The sequence below is a fragment of the Styela clava genome, chromosome 2, assembly GCF_964204865.1.
Source record: "Styela clava chromosome 2, kaStyClav1.hap1.2, whole genome shotgun sequence".
Classification (NCBI taxonomy): domain Eukaryota; kingdom Metazoa; phylum Chordata; class Ascidiacea; order Stolidobranchia; family Styelidae; genus Styela; species Styela clava.
The window spans coordinates 29,235,180-29,257,343 of NC_135251.1; the positions used below are offsets into that span (position 1 = coordinate 29,235,180).

The following is a 22,164-nucleotide window of genomic DNA, read 5'->3' on the forward strand; positions in this document are numbered from 1 at the left end:
CGAATTCACATGAACATCGGTTAATCTGGATCGTTCAGAATGTTTGATTACTTTCAGTAATGCAAAAATATTACGTTTATCACTTCATGTATAGATCTGTAAACAAACAAATGTCGGACTTTTCGGACCAGACATTTCCTACCATTACGTGGCATAGGACCTCTTGAGTCATGATTGATATTTATTTTTAGTAACTAGGTAGTTGTATAACAAAATATTAATATACAAACACACGATAATTTTCTGTTCGAATGCGATCTTTAAATTTGTCATATTGACTGCTGATCGTATTCTGAGAATGTCTACTTATATTGTATTCTTTCATTGTACTGATGGAAATATGACGAATTAAACAATGCGCATCAGAATTTGAGAAATGCAGAAATATTGCAACTCCCAGTTTTCTGCCTTTTTCATATAGTTTGCGTTTCATTTAATTCCGGAAGTGGTTTTTCAAGTACTCTTTTGCTAGCCATAATTGGATCATATTCAAAACAAAAAAAATTTATTTTCAAAAAATAATTTCAGTAAATTGTCGTTTCTGTGTGAATATTCAATTCAAAAATGTATAACATTTATATAAAAAAAAACTTGCAAAAATATTACAAATATTGATGGGCGTTCGAGGGCCGCATTGGAAGTTCTCTGGGGCCGCATGCGGCCCGCGGGCCGCGAGTTTGACACCCCTGGGCTAGGCTAGACCCATTCATTCCCCATACTAGAGCCTATTATTGCCAAATTAGAGTCCAGATTGTAATAAGTATTTAAATGTATCAGTAACTTTATAAGTATGAGTAATTATAATTAATTAAGGTAGGAAGACAGGGTATAGGAATATGTTGGTTACTAAGGTTATAAGTTTTTTTTTTCATTCTCAGATATTGACTTCTGCAAGGATAAAGGAATTAGGAATAAAGGAATTAGTATTGTTATTACACAGGTTCATTTCTTCATTTAATTATTGTGGCGTAATAGATGTCAATTCAAGTTTATCGTGGATGAGACATCAGCCTGCGAATTTTGTTGTTGTAGACACCATTTATATTCAATAAACTAGCCATTGTATTGATCATCACGGAACGACCTGAAAAACAGAAAATAAATCTGCGAGTAGGATATTCAAGGGTTACATATTTGGAAACAGCACTACCCTACACTTTTGTTGAAAATAAATTATTATTTCGAGTAGATAGTGATTATTAGTTATCTATCTTTAAAACGCTAGTTCAAAGACCAGAGTTGAATTATGGTTGGGACACAGGGTGAATTCCTCGCAAACCATGCAGAAACTCTCAAACCACACTAACTTCACAGCAGAGCCTCAGCCTAGGATAAAATTTTGTATACCGCAAGACAAATCATAGAATACCACAACAAATTAAAACGGCTAAACTATACGGTCTACAACCCTCATAAGGTATCACACCACCCTTATAGTAACAAAGACCATGCATGTGTAATGTCAAAAATCCAACATTAAGCAAGAAGGGAACATGCGCATGCAGATGTCAGAGTGTAAACAGCCATTTGAAAAATAAATAAAATAATATGCTATGCATGCTACAGAACCCGACACACCAACATTAGATGTAGAACAGGTGGGGAGAGATTAACTGCCGGCTCAATAACAATCAGCAGCTGCAGGGGCAATAGCAATATTGTAGCTGTTTAATATTTTCATGAAAATAAGTATGCGCAAGTGAAGAGTGTCCCAACTTTCTATCATGGTCATTCATAAAGGTTCAATATTTTTTGTGTCCGAGCTATCAAAACGTTGTAGCTAATTACATACGAAAGAGTCAAGTACGACTTAACTTGTTTCTGAAATGATTTTTTGGATTTTAATGACTTCAAATTCAAGGGGAGCTGGATCACAGATTTACTCATAAATGGTATAAATAAATTGGAAATACTTCTTCGATTGGAAGTGGTTTCGGTTAGTATGTCGTCAAAGCAGTTTGACAATGAATTGTCATGAAAATCATAAACTAATGATAATACTTCAAATTTCATTATGTCTTCAACCTTGAGTATATTTAGCGATTTATAGAAATGACTTTTCCTAAAGACAATTCTTAAAAAATTATTACAAATGCTTTGCAATTTCGAGACGAGTGTTTTATTACCATGGAGCCAGACTGAGCTACAATATCGGATATGACTTAGTAGTAGAGATTGAAACATTGCTAGTAAAGCTGATTGATTAAAGCACTGGGATACTTTGGCAGCAACTGCCAAGTTCCTTTTTCTTTTACCAATAACATGCGAAATTTGTGATTTCCATGACAGATTTTCATCAAAGATAACTCCTAGAAATTTTATTTCTTTCACTCTTTCAATTTCATTGCCATTGAGCAGCAGTGGTTTTAAACAACTCACACTTTTATGCTTGCTTGGGTGGAATAATACAAATTTAGTTTTGTTAGCATTAAGAGATAATTTATTAATTAACATCCAGCTACGAATGTTGGTTAGTTCTTGGTTTGCAACTGTGAATAGATCTTCAAGGTTTTTCCCATGAAGAATCAAGTCAGTGTCATCAGCAAACATGATCGACTCAGAGGATTTCAGACACCTGGACATGTCATTAATGTAAGCTAGAAAAAATAATGGGCCAAGTAAAGATCCTTGTGGAACTCCGTGCTTCATGACACAAATATTTGTAGAGAATGAGTTGTCATATTGCACAATTTGTTTCCTGTCTTGCAGGTAGCTCCTGATCCAATTGAATGGGACGCCTCTAATTCCATAGTGATAGAGTTTACTTAAAAAGATGGAATGGTCAATGGTGTCGGAAGCTTTTGAAATATCAAGAAATATTCCAATTGCATGTTGTTTGCCTTCAAAGGCCTTGGTCAGTTTGTGTACGAAAAAACATTACCAGCCATAGCAGTGGAGTGATGCTTGCGGAAACCAAATTGATGCGAGTGGAAAACATTGTTAGTTTCAAAGAAGTTTGACATTCTACTATACATTATTTTTTCAAGAATCTTAGAAAATGATGGTAAAAGACTAATAGGTCTATAATTTCCAAGATCTGAAACACTATCACTAATCATTATTGTGTAAACATTTAAATAATTATTGTTGGTTAGGAACACGTTTTGGTAATGTTTTAGAATGCGTAAAATAATTTCATTTGTTTCTTATGGGAAAAAAAAATTTGGGAACTTGAGCAAATCCGTAGTCGAATACCAATTCTGAACGAATTGTGTTCGACTACCAAGATAGAAGATATCACTGTATTCGGTTTGTGAACCGCTAGATTTAAAAATCGAGGAAGCGTAACGAGTTTCGTGACGCTCGTCATGCATGGTGAGGTATTGAACCAAAACAATCAAACGTTGGTTTTCTTTTTCGCGTCAAGAATATTTCAAAATGAAGACAAGGAATTCAGAATATAAAACGTCTTACCAAAAGATACCTACAGAATATTGCAACGAACTGCATGAACAAATGGTGAAATACCGAAATTTACGAAGAGAAAGAGAGTTTGCTCATGAAAAGATCAAATGGGATTCGTCAGACAGCAGTGGTTGCAGCACACCTTCACAAAACGAGTAAGAGAGATTTATCTTGTTAGTGACTTTGGACATTTACACATTGTTATATTTTTAGAAATGAAGAGCATATCGCATTCGGAAAGGAGCACGATGATGTTGTTATGCATGAGAATGAAATTGGAAAAGAAAATCAGGATCAAGCAGATGAAGATACAATTGCAGAGCCAGAAGGTGAATCAATAATAACATAGAGGCGTCCAAAGCCATGGAATTCCCAATATAGGCTACATTACTATATCCTAACTCAGAATGTGGATAAAAATTCATGTACACTTACGAAAAATAAATCATGAAATGCTCTCATCATTGCTAACATATAGGCTACAGACAGATAAATAATTGGTGGAGTTCAATAATATTTTAGTACTCGTACATACCCGATCCAGTAATCCTCTTTCACATAGGCTAATTATCCCCTCTGTGCTATTGGAGTATTCAACAGGCCAGCATTGACTTTCTTTTCCTTCGAAAGTAAGATATTATAAAATTCTATCCAGAAGATATCCAGATTGTTGCTGCTCGATATAAACTAACAGTTTGCAAACTTGAAATATTAACAAGATATTTTGGTTTTTATAGCCGTTACTGAAATACACCAGGAGACAGATCACAGAAAGAAATGGGCCAGGTCAAATGTAGAAGTAGAAACGGAAGACAAACCACCATTCGTTACATACGGCTGGGCCGATAAAGAAATTGAAACAGCCAGGAAAAGGACACACAATGTAAAAGCTAATAAAGTTTATGTGAGTACATTTTGAATAATTGGCAACCGATCATGAAATACAATATAAACGAAATGGGTGGCACAATATTACAGAATACTTAAAAGCAAAGTGCAATTTTTAAGATTGTTTGATTTTATAAATAATTTCGACATGTAGCTTTTTCATTTCATAAATATATTAACAATGTTTCAGGTATACCCAGCTGCTCTAAAGAAATTGAAGCTGGTAAAAGAGAAACAAATGAGACAGAAGGACGATAGAGCAGAAAGCAGAGCCTCTGTGGCAGCCGCTTTGAAAATCAAACAAAAGGTAGACCACGTTGACTTTTAACAAAGTGGTTTTTATAGAATATAGCAGGTGGGAAACTCATCATGTAACACTTTTACCGAAGTAAAAAAATTGAGATGTAACCAATCTAATCAGGAGGGAATGTCCATGGAAAATATGAAATATAAACCCTTCAATTCTATTCAGGTGCAGAATTCCGATATCTGGATGACAGAATACCAAAGGTGCTATTCTCAAGCTTCAGTATCTAGGCCTGGTTCAGCTTATACATCCCGAAGTACCACACAACAAACCGCTAGGAGGCGACCCCATACAGCAGGAAGTTGCAATAGAAGAACTCCTAATCGTTAATACAACTCTACCATCATGTGCTGCGGCGCCTCATTATAATAACGCACTAACTGACTAAAAATATAGTTTTGCGGAGACCAGTCTAGATATACAATCATCAGCAGCAACCTCAGCCAGCTAAATCTGTTGTGATGGCATAGCTCGTTAACCTTCATAGACTTAATAGTCACTTGCATATTCAAAGAAAACTATAAATTCGTTTTTATATTTTTTTTAGGTTTTATTTAAATTTACAACCCTTTAGAAAAAAAAGATAATAATAAAAAAGATGTACACTGAAAAAAGAAAGAATAGTAAATGGCATCAGAGATGGATTCCCATTAAAACATTTCATGTGCAAGAATGATCAATTAGATATAGTCATATTGAAACGATAAATCTTGATATAATCGAGACCAGTTTGGGGTTATTTCAAACCAATATTTAAGGAATTTCAGAAGATGATAAAGAACAATGTATGTACTACATGGACAAAGCTGTTGAATATATATTATTTTGATAAAGTTTCCAGGAACATAAAAGAACCCTAACACCCAACAAATTCCACCAAACTAATTTAATTAATTCCTTGCGAGGTCACTTTTACACAATCGCTTGAATATCGCTTCAACTTTGCAAAAAGTGAAATAATATAGTTAGCATGAGCAATCTTGAATTTGGAATGTCAGCCACAATAGCTGTCTTTGAGTTGCCAACAACCGTGATAGACTACTATGTCTTAATTGAAAAAAACGATTCTGTGCTTTCAGTGCCCAGTGCCAACTATGGTAATCTAATGCATAATGTGTGGGTAGATTCTCCTTAATTTTTTTTCGCTTTTAAAATTGATGAGAAGTTTTCTAATTGTTCAATTCTTAAATTAGTGACTGATAATGGCATAACGAGAAAGTGAGAGTAGCAAATAAAGAATATTACTTCACATTTAAGAAAAGAAGCAGTAAATTAAATTTTTTTTTATAATTTTCTTTTTTATAAAAGTTAAAAAAGTCTAATATAAAATCACAACTTCTTGAGAAGTTATGCCGAAAAGTGATGCACAGATTTCCTGTACCGGTGCTTTCAACGTCGGGTAAAGCCAGTCCCCACAATTATCCGAATGGGTATGCAATTTCACGGCAGCGAGTACATACTTACCGCATCACCTCAAAGAACTGCTCTCTCTGAACGCAGTTGCAACACTTTGCTGCTCTGGTAGCGAATACGACTACTTTCGATTTCAGGATTTAGATGAGAATGTAGATCTGAAAAACATCGATATCTAGGGGAGTTTCACATTTTCATAAAAATATTAATTGGCAATCATCAAATTTTTATTCTTACCGACCTTTCCATGAACTGTCGTTATCTTCCGTCGTGTGTTTTAGTTTTAGGCCTGCAAAATATGAACAATTTTAGTTCTTAAGATCACACCACCAGATCATTTCCAAACCTCGACGCTATATTAACCGTTCACACAGAATTTAACTCAAATTTTCAAGATGTAAGATTAACACTATTTATATAATCAAATTTCTACGATAGCTTCTCAATAGGTAAGCAAAAACTCGAAGGACTACTGGCAGCTGTTACCATTTACCTCTGTGCTTTTAAACGTATGGTATTTTTTCCAGCCGTGGGTAAATTTTTTTCTGTAGGCGTTGATACATCTGGCAGTTCCATATCCTTAGATCGCAACTGTATTTTGAGAATAAGTTAAGATGTCAAAAAATGTGGCTTGCTAATTCTCGTTTAGAGTTTTAATCTTTTTTGATGTAAGAGAACAAATTGGGTTCAATGCTGCATTTCAATATATTAAAACAGAAGATATTTTATACATCTACATTAATTTTACATAACTAGGTGCAAGCATCTGCCTTCAAAAGGTACAATTTCTGTTCAATCATTCCAAACAAAGGAAGAGAATTCTATACAGCAGCTTTTACAAAACCTATATCTTATACATAGCAATAGTTAACGAAAAACGAGTCAAAGCTCAATTTTTCTTGAAAAATTGGTTTTCACTGTAAAACAAGTGTCGTTGTCCCAAAAAATTTAAATATAGGTTTTAAAAATAAAATAGACTCAGCAATCAGCACCCCTGATGAAATATAAGAACTTCGTTCGGGACTGAAAAGTTTGAGATTCCCAGATTGCTCACTCTGCATTGGAGAATGTGGACGTTTCAAAGAGCTTCCCTTGATGTCGATTGGCTGAATGCGTAAAAAGAATAGAATTTTAACAATAATTGATGACAACGAATATGATGCCTAAGATAATAATGCTCAACAAAGAACAATTTAAACTTTTCAATGAACAAGAAGATTTTGGTGAACTAATTAATAATAGCATTACCGGTGTATTTTGTATACATTTGAGCGAAAAAAGGCTATCTGCATATTTAACTGCATTACAAATGACTTTTCAGGCTATAAATTCATTTGATATTAGTACCAGTACCAGCTCAATAATTAAAATATTAAGTATTTTTGTCTAAAGGTTTTTCAAAATTTAATTCTGACTGATGTTTTCAATTACCCTTGCATATTACCTCCGAAATGGGCCTTGACATTGGTCCATTCTTATTTGAATATGTCGAAGGAATAGTTTGAATAACATGATTGTTAGATTGCATGCTTGGTGTTTGCACAGTTCTGTATCGACTCTGCTGTTGTTGGATGTATTGATTAAACGTAGGTTGATGGTTCATTACTGTCGGAATTTGTTGTTGCTGATGAATAGGAGAATGGGAATGCTGAATGGAATGAACATACTGCACTTGAGGAAGACTTCTTTGATGTTGGCCATATTGTTGAGCATTTACGGTTCTACTTATTACAGGAATTGAGTTACCCTGATGGATGTTTGCCGCTGAGAGGCGACTTACTTGTTGCTGCCTCATCGGTGGAGCGTTGCGATTATATATTGTAGGTATAGACTTCCCAGCAGTAGCTTGCTGTGCTGCTGTTACATTTAGAGCACTAGTTTGTGCATAATTTGCAGAAGAATCATTTATTTGTCTATCTTTGGTTTTTTCACTCCATGAGTGCAATGGGCCTTGTTGTAGACTCTCCAGGCGAGCATCCCATGCTTTCATTGCAGATTGTGATTCACCACTGGAATTTACTCCGGGCGAAGGTGCACGTATTGGAGATGGTTTTACACCTAATTCTTGACGGATGTTCGTTTTCGAGCTATCAATTAGCGGAGATGAAGAACTCTCCATCGCATCAGTAGTTATTGATTTTGCAGGAGATGTCACCATAGGTGTTTCGATGGATGATGAAGTAACAGCAGCACCGTTAACAAGAACATCAGGTGTAGATGTTAGAGGAGGTGGGGTAGGAGTGTTTGTTCTTGAATTATCCATAATAGAAGAATCATCAGTAATGTTCGATTCATTTGCACCATTCATAGGTTCTCGAGATTCTCGTTTACTTTCGGCACTTCCCACTGATGCAGGGCTGTCAGTGTTTCTTGTCATGTCAACTGCAGAACTGGTATTTGGCTGAATAAAGAAATAATATCATTTTACAATGAATAACTTTCAATAGCTTTTGTATTCTAAACAATAATACTCACCCTTTTTCTAGGATTTTTGCTCGCAGATAATCTAAGAGTAGCTGCAACTTCTTGAGGGAGGTAACGAACAAGGTGATTTCTTTTGGCATAAGTAGCTTCTACTTTCATGTCATCTTTATAAACTCCTGAATTATGTGCTTGGCGATGCACAGTGTCAGTAAAACTCTGTTGGGGTTTCAAAAAAACATGTAACAAAATAAAATTTGACAAACAAAAAATCCTTATTACTATAATTAAAAACCAGTATGCAAACTAGGCCTTGTCTATATCAGTCGTTTTGTAGGATAAACAGTATCTGTGCAAAATGAAACATATTCACTGACCTGAATATCATGTGTTAAATTAATATTTGTGTTCTGAAGATCTTTCATAAATTGAAGACCAAGAAACCATCGTGTTACATGTTTTGGGCTGAAAATAAAAAGATGTTATAGTTGGGGTTCCTCTTACTAAAAACATGTTATTTGTTGGCAAAGTTAAATGTTCAAAAATAAGGACAAAAAAATCTGAATTTTATCATACTTTCAAATAGGATAATTTGTAAATAGCTAGATTTCTTTATCACTAGAGGACGTGTGTTTGACAACCCAAACTCCAGCAAAAGTGCACAAATACCAACTAGAAGGTTGTTTAGAAATAACCAACTCAAATGCTAAAATATATTTGAAAATATTCGAACTTACGACTCTTCAACACATGAATAGGATTTTTGGTTGATGTGAGCAATTAATATATGATCATTTCTTTCTAGACATCCAACCAAGATACGAATCTTTGATTCAACAAGTCCAGTCCTATGGAATAATAATTTTTGTGAAAATTGTAATTAGCTTCTATGAATATAGAAATTACTATGGAGTAGTGAACTTTTAACCATGCAGGCATCACAAATTTGAATTTTAAACCCAGTTCCCTCATTTCACCATGGGATGTGGGTGAAATAAATGCCAAACCAGACATGTTCTTATGTAATACAAAAAATGTGAATTTAAATTAAAATAAGAATCAAAATATAATTTTAGAAATGTTTTATTTTACCTTTCAATATATCGAGTAAGTAATTGCAATATAGTAATTAGTAATCATTGGTATTGAATAGAAAGCTAGATATGACTGCATATCCCAAGAACTTTTTTAAAATAAAAATGGAATCGAACTAAACTGACCATTATTTAATGAACAAAATATCCCATATATTAAATATCTTCTACTAGCGGTTTTATCAATATTAAAATTGCAATTCTTCAAGAAACACTAGGAATTGCATAAATTATATTTCACTATGCCAAAAGATATTTGTTTAATATCAAAGTTAGCTTTTAATACAAGCCCTAAATATGTTTGTTTCAAATAAATTTAACGAAATAACCTAGTCCACAAATACAAGAAAAGTAGTGAATGTGATTGCTACAATCTCAAAATACTTCTATACACTTGCTTGCCCTAATACTACTATTAATAATCAATTTACCATTTATTAAAATGATCTTCATCTTCAGCACTTGCCGTTAGAACGATAAAATGTCTGTATTCATTGAAAAAATTTGGGACTTCAAACAAGCGGGACCATGAAGCTTTGTTTTCATGAATCTCCATAGTAACGCGATATCCTTCCAGAAATTCCTTCCAAAATAAAGTAAAATTGATAATAGCACTATTGACAAAAACCTAAGAACTCAACATTCGTATTGATACAATTTTCATTCTATATTTTTTTGTTTCACACTGGGATTTTAATTTTATGGCATATATCGCAAATAATTGATACAATTCGAAAGTACAGTTTGAAATTTCCAAAACACGATCATTGTCATCTTATAAATCCATAAAGGTATGAGAAGATTTAGCTATCTCAGGTACATGATACTCATATTTAGCTGAATAATTATGATAACTAGAAAAAGACAAACGGTCAGCTCATCACACCTTCGTGGTCAAAAATATGTTATTCTGTACGTTATTTATCACTTTAACACAATTAACGCTGCTGGACTTTTGATGGTTTTTACGATATCTTATATTTTTCATTTAGCACTGATAACGAAGCATTACATCATCGATATGTGAGAAAAAATAGGATTTAAAGCGTGTCTCAAGGTCCGTAAAATACAGTACTTTTTCAATAGTCTGATATGTGATGGATAGCCCTAGATTAAATTTGGGAACTTCTAATTCAAAATTTCAATAAAATATACACATCAGGTGACTTATCTATGATGACATTGCTCTTTACCTAGAATTGGCTGCTTATGTAGAGCATTGCCCAGAAGGAAAGGCATATAAAAAAAGTTGTATTACAATACATTCTTCTACATTCAAATACACAGGTGTCTATCTAATATTACTTATCACTGCTAGCCAGTATTTAATAAAGACCTAAAAGTAAGAATACATTTGAATATTGCGCAGTAGAAAAATGGAAAAATAGGAAATAAAAGTTCTAAAATGCAATTCATTGAATAGAAATTACCCTCTTCATGACAGTCAATGATGATCTTGTTACATTATACGTTGAATTTTGATGAGGATAAGCAGGTGTTATGATCGGCATCAAATGCAATCTATCCGCTGGATTGTATCTCGGATCCCAGACAGGAAGATTTAAATTGTTGTTGTCTTCAGGTTGTTTCAATAACACAGGCCTTGGCCACTCCCTAAATATCACATTTATGTAATCGCCAATATCAAAATAATGTCAGCAATAATAACTAATTTTATGATGAATTCAGTGAAAAGTGAAAATAAGATTAATCAAAAATGAGGTTTATGCATAGGTAATAATATTGACTAGCAGTTATAGCGTTAGACTCATTTGCGTTGGCATTGCAATTTGCATTGCCCCGATCTCACCCAAGATGTAATAAATTGGGTAGGCAATGCTGAACTGGAAATATTCCAGTCCTTTCAAATTGATAGCTCTTTACATATATACTTTCGACAAATATTATCATTCTCTACGAAAAACAAACTATAATCAAATTGAACATGCTTGCTACATTGAGCATTAAGAAATTTTTCGAGGTCGCGAGACTACCATTATTAAAATTTTATGCTAGAATATTATGATCAAATTAACCCATTGATGGATGTAGTGAAGCCATTTTTCGTTTAATGTATTTTCTACACGTTTTGTACAAAAAAGCTTACTCACCATTGTGAAAACACCCAGAAAAATCTATGAATTAAAGTTGATGCAACAGCATTAGGATATAACTGGCATGTACGAGCCACCAACATTGCCCATGAAACACCACCAAGAAATCCAAGTATGTTGCTGTATATTCCTCTCCCTAAAATTAATAGAATTATCCAAATAAGGAAACGCAACAATAAAGAGAAAACAGGTATCATTACTTTCAGATATTCAAATATCTAATTTCAAACAGTTTTCTCCTTGAAATAGGGTGCAATTTACATATCCCTATATTATTTTAAAAGATGTTCGAAATAACATACTATTAGAATTTAAAATTTTTTAATAATTTTTAGTTTAGATAACAGTTCTGGAATGTAAATCTCTCAAGTCTCAACTATTACAGAAGAGCCTCAGCAGGCAACAGTTCAACAGGTAAAATTCACCCAACAACAGCAGAGAAATTAAGTGGATGTGGTTAAAATATTTAGATATTCATGAGCAAGTACCTCACATGACATTCAACAAGATTAAGTTCATTACAACAGATATACAGGGTAATAAGTTCAGGGCTGTGCTTGCTTGATTGCTTCCTGACAGATAGCCTGGCTTGACTAAGAACAGACCAACAGATGTAGAACTGAGCTTTTATTATCAGTAACAAAGAATATAATCCTAACTGCAGTAAACTACTGTTTTATCTGTAATTTACAGGTTAATAGTTAAAGCAGATTGTTCAGTGCACAAGGCTAGTCTAGTACCAGAGTACCGGCAGACAGGAAGCTCATTGCCATGTACAGGTGGAGGGGTGCAAAGGTCAAGGCATGACACAAGTGCCATAATGTTGTGTTACTGAAAGGATACATGTTGGAAAAGAAGATTGAAATGAAATTATGTGTTACTGTACATATAAAATAATATTAAAACACTGTACACAATATTAGCACAATAAAGCACTTTACAGTACACTGAGTCACACTGTATTTTAGGGTGATAGTGAATCTTTTGGGACATATCACAGGGAACCAGTAGTAGGTCATTGTCATTATACATATTCATAAAAGTGTTATTTTTCTTTAATTTTGTGCTATTATCAATCACATATAAAACAAGCATTTAAATGCTGATACTCACTTTTTGCCCATAGTTTGATTGCTCTCAAAGTATCTCGAAAATTATCTACATGTGGTACAAGATGAAGAATTTCATCTGTCACTCGACATCCGTTTAAACTTCTTATACAGCGAATGTCAAGGTTTTTCAAGAGATCATCATCCCGTAAATCATGTTTTTCTGGGATAATCTGTAAGGCAAGTCTTGCAAACAGTATATCCATCTGAAAATAAATCATATTATAATAACTTAATAGGGCTATACAGGAGCAAATAATGGGCATACGTTTTCCTAATTAATACACAAATTAATTTTTCAAACAGAAAACAAAATCAAAAAGAGCAATTTTTAGGCTTTCAAATCCGCAATTGTACAGTTATATTGAGGATGTTGTTTATGATTGCTCACGAGACTGGTGATCTGGGCATTAGAAAATATTTGGCGAATGGAATGATACTGCACAGTAGATCTCAAAGTTTTAAACTGTGAATGAATAAGTGATTTAATAAGTAAAGCTACCAAAATCAAAAAATCAGAACAATTATTACCTCAACACCATCAAATGTAAGTTTGATGACTGGGACAAATGCATCTGGCACTGCCTGTAAAAATAATGGATAATTGTCGGAAATCACTACGCATGAATAAGTTACAGCAGTTAGACATAAAATATTACAAAAATGATCTAACTATGTATAAAATTTACATTAAGAACAGATCAAAAAATAAGAATGACATTTAGTTATAATACACATTGTCATTGCATCGCACATTATTCGATCTAAAATAAAAATGTTTAACTTTAAGTGGGAGAATTTTTTGAATTAATGCCAAGAAATATGTCTAATCTTCCTCTCTCGTATTCATATTTGAATAAAAATATTACGATCCATCTCCAACGAATCTCTTCTGCAAGAATCTTACTTTCAAATCTTTGACGCCATCATTTTCCTTCAACATTGAGAAAAAAGTTGTGAAAAAGTCACTGCGGTCGACATGTCGTGGTGCTACACACAACGCATCAATATCAGCTCCACGAGCACATACACCAAGTCTATATGAACCAAATGTATAGATCTTTCCACCACATTGTTCGACTATAGACTGAGGAAGATTCTACAAAGTAATAAGGATAATCAGCAAGCCATTTATAATCAAGTCAATAATTAGACTAGGTAAATATAATCGAAATCCAAAATCTTGATTATTGAAAATATTGAACAGAAACAATTAGTAAAAAATAAATGTCTTCATTCAAAAAAATTTCTAAACACTTGAACATATTTTGGAGAAAACAAACCTTTTCTACGCTTATTCGTTTCACAAATTCTTTGACGAGTTGATTGACTTTTCGTAAAACTTCTTGTTTTTCTTCCATCTCTTCTTGAGTCTCAAATGCTCCAAAGGGTTTGATAGTTTCCAAAACTTTTGTTGTCAATGTTATATCCTTATTGATGGGTCCAGCAAGACTGATTGGAGACGTAATGCCATATGTACGTTGCGAATTACTCATTTTCAATGAGGGTGATTTTTTATCTAGTGCAGAACTGTACATAAAATAAAACGGTATATGATAGAGATACATAGAGCCTGAATTTATGTCAATTATCACATGCTTTTCATCTCAATTACATCCCCGTCTTTCATAAAAATCAAAATTTAAATAAAAAATAAACTGAACTTTGGCACTAGTATTGCATCAGTATAGCAGTCATTATTTGGACAAAATTGACAGATTGATCATTTGTGAGCTCAACATTACTAGTCTGCTCTGTGCAGTTACAGTGTATTAACTCAAAGAAATAGCTGAATAATATATATACCATGATACAGTAAAATATTTCAAAAATGTCTGAGACGGTTATTCTTTTCAGCTGGAGCTGGATCAATTGACTTTTCATAGTCAATTTAAAATACATTTTCCACATTTATTCACACATGCAATGATGGTCTGACAGGGGTAAATACTTGAAAGAAATAATAATGTGTCACCCACGCATAGTACAGAGATGTAGGCTCGTGAAGAACGTGTTCGATTACATAACATAAGTAAATTACAGAATTCAGTTACTGGTGATACAATAGTTAAGATTTAATGAAGCCAACAATAAATAATTTGTTTACAAAATTTAAGGATTTAGGTTTGAATCAATAACTCAACAAATATTTCCCTTTTCAGCTTTTGCTGTTCTGATCAGTTTAGTGCAATAAATAGCCTCAGGTAGACCATGACAGACAAGGCAAGAAACTGAATAATTACAAAATTGCCCTCTCTAGCTTACTGCTGTACTGATCTACAGACTTGAAAACGTTTTTAAATATGTCTGTATTTTTAAACTTGAGAAAACCTCTAAAAACATGAAAATGAACATAATTTTTTTTACAATGATACCAATCACCGAATGAGGGGGTACACAGACATTACGGCCCATGGATGCTTCGACCCAAAATTCATGCCACACAAAAAAGAGCATGGCGGCCATACCCTGGCCCGCTGTAGTACTGTCGTAGTATCCTGCTATCTGTAGCCCGCATTATCTTTGCTAACATGGGTAATAATTGCTGACCTGGTGATAACCAAAAATAGCATTTTGGTATTGTTTTATCATAAAAATAACTGGGAAAATCACTAACACTGTTGAGTTTACTTGTAACAGGGATAGCTGAGACAGTCAGAGGACAAAAGAGATTTTGTTAGAGTGATTGAATAGTGTGCTTACCCAGCCTAAACTAGTTTAAAAGTCCGTTACTCGATTTTGCCCCAGCCTTGAATGGCCTAAAACTTGCACAAACTGACAAATTGATCTCTTACTTATGTACTTCGGTAATTGAAGAAATTTAGTAATTGATCATTCTGCAGTGATTTGTAAGTCGCTTTGTAAACGTGAGTTCTGGAGTTTCAAAGAAGAGCAGACCAATTCAAACAGAATTTCAACTCGACATGCAAGAGAAAGTACTTGCTTGAGGAAAACAAAGCTTCAATGAGTGATACCGGTATGTCTGCAAGGTGCTGAAAGAATATCATCTAAAATCTCATGTTATTGTTATCGGGCCGCTTCATTTATGAAAGCACTTTTTTTGCTGTAACAGCTGAACAGTGTAAAGAGTCTAAAATCTAATACCAGAATACAGGGACTAGCAGACAAGGTTGGGAGAGATTTTATTTCCACAAACAATGTTAAAAAACTGAAAAAGGACAATAGTACAGATTTTTATCTTTTATGAGAATACAGTGCAGTGCATATTTCAGATATGTAGACATTGAATGTCAGAATACTGGAATGTGTCAGTGTGTTAGTCAGGAAAGATGAAACATTGGATGCCAATTACTGAATTAGCGACTTTCAACCAACATAATTGTTGAAACATTGATTAAAGATAAATAATATTCAAATGTCTTGGGACTAATGTGGCCCGCGAACAACACAAAACTAATATCTGAATATTGTGGTCTGCGAGACAAGAAAGCCGATAAATACGGCTTAACGTACGGTTATCATATGGCTGTATAGCGAACTACGACCTCTCCGGTTACGGTACGGTACCGTACTATGGTACCGCGCATGTCTAAAAATGTACTCATTTAAATTCGTTGCTCAACATCTTAACCTATCAATAATAATGATGTTGAAATTCCAATTTGCTTCTTCTGGTGCCATACACATATAAAATGTTATAAACTTGCCAGACAAACGGAGACGAGTAGTCACAAGATGGAATTCACGTTGACAGTAAGGTAGGCAAAAGTGGTAAAACGCACCACGAGGTGTCGTACATGACATGATCAGAATCGAACAACTATATCAGGGGTGGCCAACCTATGGCGCATGCGCCAAACGTGGCGCATTGCATGATTAGAGGTGGCGCATTGCATCTTTAACCCTTTCCTTGCCAAAATTGTCCATGATTTTCTCGAAGAGAAAAACGAGCTATCTGAGAAAAGAGCACTTTTATGTGATAAAAACTGGCTCTTTGATTTGGCATTTTTAGTTGATGTTACTAGCCATCTCAATGATCTAAATTTGAGACTGCAAGGCAAAAGCAAAATATTTAAGCTTAGTAAATGACATTATCGCATTCAAGATGAAGTTGAAACTTTTCGTTTCCCAGTTGGAAAAAGAGGATTTGTCCCAATTTCCTCACATAAAAGAACACCGTAAATGTGCCGCTGGTAATGGCAATTTGGCAATATACACAGAAAAAATCAAGTTGTTGCAAGAGTCATTTGAAAGTCGTTTTCATGATATTTCAAAGAAAGAAGACTCTATACTTGCTTTTATAAACCCATTTTCACTTAGTGAACTAACCATAATGAAGATGCCAAGCAATATACAATTGGAACAAATTGACTTGAAAACTCATCCATCATTGAAAATTAAATTTGATGAGCTTTCTTCAGTCCCAAGTGCATCTGACATGATCAAGTTCTGGCAATCGTTACTCCATGAAAATTTTCCAGAACTGAGAAAATTTGCCCAGGGTTTTATATGTCGTTTCGGAACGACATATAGATGTGAACAAACATTTTCTGCCATGAAACTAATTAAAAGCAAAGCGAGGTCAAGACTTACAGATTTAAATTTGAAAAATGCACTGCTCCTCTCAGTAACAAACTTAACCCCAAGAATAAAAAAAACTGGCGAAAGTAAAACAGCAGCAATAGTCTCATAAAGGCGGTACTTAAATAAAATTGATCAGTTTTATTTATTATACTTCCTTGCTTAATTTCTATTCACGTGAAGTTGTAAATTGTAAAAACTACATATACGTGTGTATATATGTGTGTGTATTATAAATTTATATAATTTCAACAAGAAGCGGACATTAGGCGTGGGAATACAAGAGATTTACGGCGCATCTGAAACAATATGTTTAAAACGTGGCGCATGGTATGTGAAAGGTTGGCCACCCCTGAACTATATGAACTCTGGAACTGCACTAAACTTAGATATGTATAGAAAAAGCTTATGATTCTTTTTCATGGCATTATTTTTTTAAAGTGTTGAAATTTTTTAATTGTGGTCATCTGTTTAATAAGTGGGTCAATCGAGATATTAGCATGTATAATTCGACAAAACCATGACGTAAAAGGAATTTATCTTGGAAACACAGAAATTAAAATCTTTTTGCTTGCAGATGATGCAACAGTGTATTCTGATGGCTCAGAAAAAAAAGGATCAGAACAATATTATATGAAACCGATATTTTCTATTCAATGTCTGGATGCAAAATAAACAATGAACAAATGCCAAGCATTGTACCTGGGGGGAAACAATCATTGCCAAAATTTTCCTATGCGAGATCAAGGGTTGATATGATTGATATTGAATCATTCTTCATTGGTCTTAAATTAAGATTGGTAAAATTTTTAGTGAATGATGAATTTGATGCTTCATGGAAATCTATAGGGATTTTTTTCATAAATTTATATGGAGGAATAATTTGTTCCATGGGAATTTCTGATTTTTATAATGACATGCAATCGTATTTAAAAATTGTATCATGTATATTGTATACCCCAAGCATGGAAAGAAAATTGATTAGAAACCCCGCGAGTCAATCCACATTTTAGTCTAATGCAGAGGTGCACAACCTTTTTGCTATTGGTGGCCACATTGCATTTATCTGTATTTAATACGGCCTCCAGGATGCGCGCGAATTTTTAGCTTTTATGCCGTCATAACCGCGTATTTGACCCATGCGAGGTGCAGTCTGCCCAATTATGAATTATGTAGGATTACTTGGAAGTATAATATTTGCATTTTAAACGGATTTTTCTTTTCGGTGTACCTATTCTTGAGCAGATATATTGCAGCAAGTTGCATAATGTATGCACAATTTTGAAAAAAATCGAAAGTCGGGGAGGGGGGAGGGGCGGTCGCCCCCATTTTCTTGTCCCAAAAAGTATAATAAAATATAAAAGATTTCAATGACTTTAATTTATTAGTACTTATCAATTTTAATCGGTGAGTGTGTTGATAGGTATTTTTCTGTCTGTCTGTCTGTGTGTATGTCTGTTAGATGCACGCGATATCTCACGAAAACGAGATTGAATCTGCTACAGATTTTGCATGTGCATTCATCATATCTCGGACCAAAAGCCTATTTTGGGCGAATTATGTCGTATAATTAGCGAGTTATTATTTACTTAGTGATGGGACACAAGGTGTCACTATGGAGTAAGAGCGCTGTCTTGGGGGATCCCCTAACTTTCGATCGATAAGTCTTCGGTCTCTGACCGATATTCTCGGTTATTTATTTTATTAAGTTTGCAAAGCATTGTAACAATTCAATGACTTCCTTGGTCTTGCATGTGGGCAGATAAACTTGCAAAGTCAGGTAACTGGCTGGATACCATCAGCCTTAGTTCAGACTAGGGTTGCCAACCGTCCTTTATTTCAAAGAACAATCCTTTATTTGAGATTTTTGTCCATGTCCTTTTTAAGATGATAATTGTCTTTTATTTTTTCCAACGTCGTTTTGCCCGATAGTTTTATTACTGTGTTTGATATTGTTTCGTTCTTAAATCGCCTCCGTTTATGTATTTGCAAGCTTTTAATTTTTCTTTTTAATTTCGCTTTGGTACGGCTCAAATAGCCAAGAAAATACCAATTTTATTAACAATTTCAAATATTTTACGTTAATTTTCCGAAGATGGCAAGTGGCAACACTCCAAGATTTGAGTGAATTCTAGTTCAATAACTGAAAATTCTACGTATAAATTGGTCTCTAGGATTTTAGATTATTTCTCAACTCTGCGATAACGTATTTGGAAAAAAGATTTTACCTTGATGAAAATTCAACATTTGGAAAATTATCTCTTTTGGATAATCTTTCTCCAAAATATCAGACACTCGTAAAAATTGTAGACCATTTGAAGCTAAAAGACAAACTCAATTTGAATATGTTTGACCTATTTGATGAAGTTGCACTCATTTAAAAAAATTTGGCACGATTCAAAGCACTAAACTGTTCACAGAATGCAGCTTGATTGGGTCAATGTTAAATAAACATTAAATGAAAACACATGAAGATTTTTTAATATATCTTTTTAACTTGTATATAATTTGTATTTCATTGTTTTATATTGTTCTTTCCTGCAAGTTACAAAATATATGATGACGGTAATCTATGTCTTTTATTGAGACTTTTCATAGTTGGCAACCCTAGTTCAGACTCAAGATTAACGTCTAACAATCTGGTTCGGTATTTATTCTTCAGGTACTTCATTCTTGTTGCTTCGCACGTGTAAGAGCTTCCAAAAAGAACGAGAGTTTTTCTTGCCAATTATTGTAGCACTGGATATACTTTTCTGCAGTGCTTCTGTTTTGCTTCAATATACGCCAGCATAGCCGCCAAATCCTATATTTTAAATTTTTTTTGTTTTTTTTTCGTTTATAGGATTTTGTATGTGGACGGCCGCAATATTTTTTCACGACGACCGCATGCGGCCGCAGGTTGTGCACCGTTGGTCTAATGGAAGATGTTAGAAGCATCGATAAAACCTCCCGATATATATATATAATAAGCTTTGTAAAGTAAAAATCTCCATACCTAAGGAGAAAATAGAGAAGTGGTCAAATGAACTGTGCAAAAACTTGGATAATTGGTTGACGCAATATGAAAAAGTTTATACAAATGACCTATTATTTAGAATAAATACGACATCAAGTCCGAAATGTACATTTTGTGAGAGGAATGTTGAAACCGTGTTACATTTATTTTATTTCTGTGAATTTGTGCATCAATTTTGGGAAATAGTTATTGCATGGTTAACCGTTGAATATGGCTTGAATCTTAATCTGACATATAGAAAATTTTTTTTGGGGGAAGAGCAAAACCAAGGTATAAACTGGGTTTTATTGAGTGCAAGATATTATATTTATAAATGTAAGCTACGTAATGAAAGGCCTCAATTTGACCAATTTATATATCATAAAAAGTGTTTATAATTGTGAAAAAGTTATTGCAACTAAAAACTGTCGAACCACATGAAAAAGTGGAAAATTATCATAAACTCATTTTTTTTTAAGTGAAATTGTATTTATGTGTTATCGTGTGTATAAAAAGTGCTGTTTGATTACTGGACTAATTGCTTTGTAATTTTCAGTGGTTAAAGATGTAATTTTTCTCCAGAAGGCTATTACTTTTATTTTTTGCTATGACGTCATCAAACTTATGTGGCGCTACGTATCCATATATTTGATAACTGATTATAGAATCGGGAGAGCAAACAAAACCTCAAGTTTGGTTTGAAGCGTACAGATTTTAGATGGAAATGTATTACGGTGGAGTAGTAAAAATGGTAAAGTAGTACGTGTTCGCTCACCCAAAAGTATAAAAACAAATTAAAGCACGCACGCACACGCACACACACACACACACACTCATACAATCATCGAGACATGATAATGTTGGGAGTGAAATAAGCGAGTCTTAAAATCAATTAATTTACTCAGTAAAAAGAAAAATATAAAAACAAATAAAAAGAAAAATGAATAAATTGATTTGCCACACCAAAATAATAATTTTATGAGGATTGCCTAATTGGATACCGAATTAGTCAACAAGAGTTATATACTGTGGATAGAAAAATATTCCTCAAAAGATATCGTCTAGCTCAGTGGTTCCCAACCGCCGGTCCGCGGACCGGTGCCGGTCCGCGAATCTTTTTTGCCGGTCCGCAAGAAATTTTGTTGTCTTGTTGTTTTTATGCCGTTTCAATCGCTTTACCGTAGACAAAGTTGCGTTGGCTGATTACGCAGTTCTCTTCTGCCGTCATATTACGACGTCTTTCGCGACATGTTGGCGCCGTATTACGCGACATCTTGGCGCCGATCACTCACACTTTTCGCTTTTCCAGCTCCGATTCATCGCGAATGCGCTCCATCAAATCTTGCAAAATTAAGAAGCCTAAAAATCGGCACGCGTGCCTTTTCTGTTCTGCGTGCTTTTCCTGATTAATATGACCATTCATATGAAACGTAATGGATATTTCCTTGTTTAAACTAGAAAACAGTCAAGAACAGTATAATAATCCAGTAAGATATGAACTTGTTGCGACCCCACAGGTGGTCACGCGATACACGCAAAAAAAAGCATGAGCCGCAGAGATCTTTTCCAGACACAGTAGGATTTTGAGCTTGTCGCCAAGTTATCGACGACTTTGTCATTGTAATGCAAATTCATTCCGTTTGAGGCGTCGATTAACTGCAGAGGGATTAATATTATGAACCCAATGAAAAAGAAAAGGCTTGATTAAAATTGTGTTTCTTCTTTACAGTCCAGATTGAAAAAGAATTACTTATCACAATTTTAGATATCTCTTGATAACGAATACCCATCGCCAAGTAATCGAGCAATCAAACTGTGGTCCGTCTTTTCAGCCAGTTACTGCGTTATGCGAAAAAACATTCTCATCACTCGATTC

At 34.1% G+C, this 22,164-nt stretch overlaps 2 protein-coding genes across 3 annotated transcripts; one reads left to right on the top strand and one right to left on the bottom strand.

Annotated features, from left to right (window-relative positions):
• The first annotated feature begins 3,292 nt into the window (after positions 1-3,292).
• Positions 3,293-5,147, top strand: LOC120335615 (uncharacterized). Its single transcript, XM_039403147.2, has 5 exons — positions 3,293-3,560; positions 3,619-3,734; positions 4,143-4,309; positions 4,484-4,600; positions 4,766-5,147. Exons 1-5 carry the CDS (start codon positions 3,379-3,381, stop codon positions 4,928-4,930), a joined length of 747 nt encoding a protein of 248 aa, XP_039259081.2. The 5' UTR covers positions 3,293-3,378; the 3' UTR covers positions 4,931-5,147.
• A 1-nt stretch (position 5,148) lies between these two features.
• LOC120335614 (poly(A) polymerase beta-like) lies at positions 5,149-14,296 on the bottom strand. 2 transcript variants are annotated; one of them, XM_039403146.2, is made up of 15 exons: positions 14,035-14,296; positions 13,659-13,850; positions 13,283-13,336; positions 12,756-12,957; positions 11,640-11,778; positions 10,959-11,142; positions 9,960-10,111; positions 9,172-9,282; positions 8,812-8,899; positions 8,489-8,653; positions 7,458-8,414; positions 7,006-7,119; positions 6,507-6,604; positions 6,255-6,302; positions 5,149-6,171 (listed from the first exon to the last, which is right to left on the bottom strand). In XM_039403146.2, the coding sequence occupies exons 1-14, from the start codon at positions 14,287-14,289 to the stop codon at positions 6,272-6,274; spliced, it is 2,742 nt and encodes a 913-aa protein (XP_039259080.2). In that variant the 5' UTR covers positions 14,290-14,296; the 3' UTR covers positions 5,149-6,171; positions 6,255-6,271. The 2 variants fall into 2 exon arrangements, with proteins under 2 accessions (XP_039259080.2, XP_039259079.2); XM_039403145.2 differs by having other exon boundaries at positions 6,251-6,302.
• Positions 14,297-22,164: the final 7,868 nt, after the last annotated feature.

Excerpts from the sequence above, each read along its gene's own strand:
- LOC120335615 (XM_039403147.2), top strand. The coding sequence starts at position 3,379 with ATGAAGACAAGGAATTCAGAATATAAAACGTCTTACCAAAAGATACCT. Across the intron at positions 3,561-3,618 it reads AGCACACCTTCACAAAACGA|AAATGAAGAGCATATCGCAT; the intron begins GTAAGAGAGATT and ends TTATATTTTTAG. Across the intron at positions 4,310-4,483 it reads TAAAAGCTAATAAAGTTTAT|GTATACCCAGCTGCTCTAAA; the intron begins GTGAGTACATTT and ends ACAATGTTTCAG.
- LOC120335614 (XM_039403146.2), bottom strand. The coding sequence starts at position 14,289 with ATGTACAGTTCTGCACTAGATAAAAAATCACCCTCATTGAAAATGAGT. Across the intron at positions 11,143-11,639 it reads TTCTGGGTGTTTTCACAATG|GGAGTGGCCAAGGCCTGTGT; the intron begins GTGAGTAAGCTT and ends TGTGATATTTAG. Across the intron at positions 6,303-6,506 it reads ATACGTTTAAAAGCACAGAG|GCCTAAAACTAAAACACACG; the intron begins GTAAATGGTAAC and ends CATATTTTGCAG.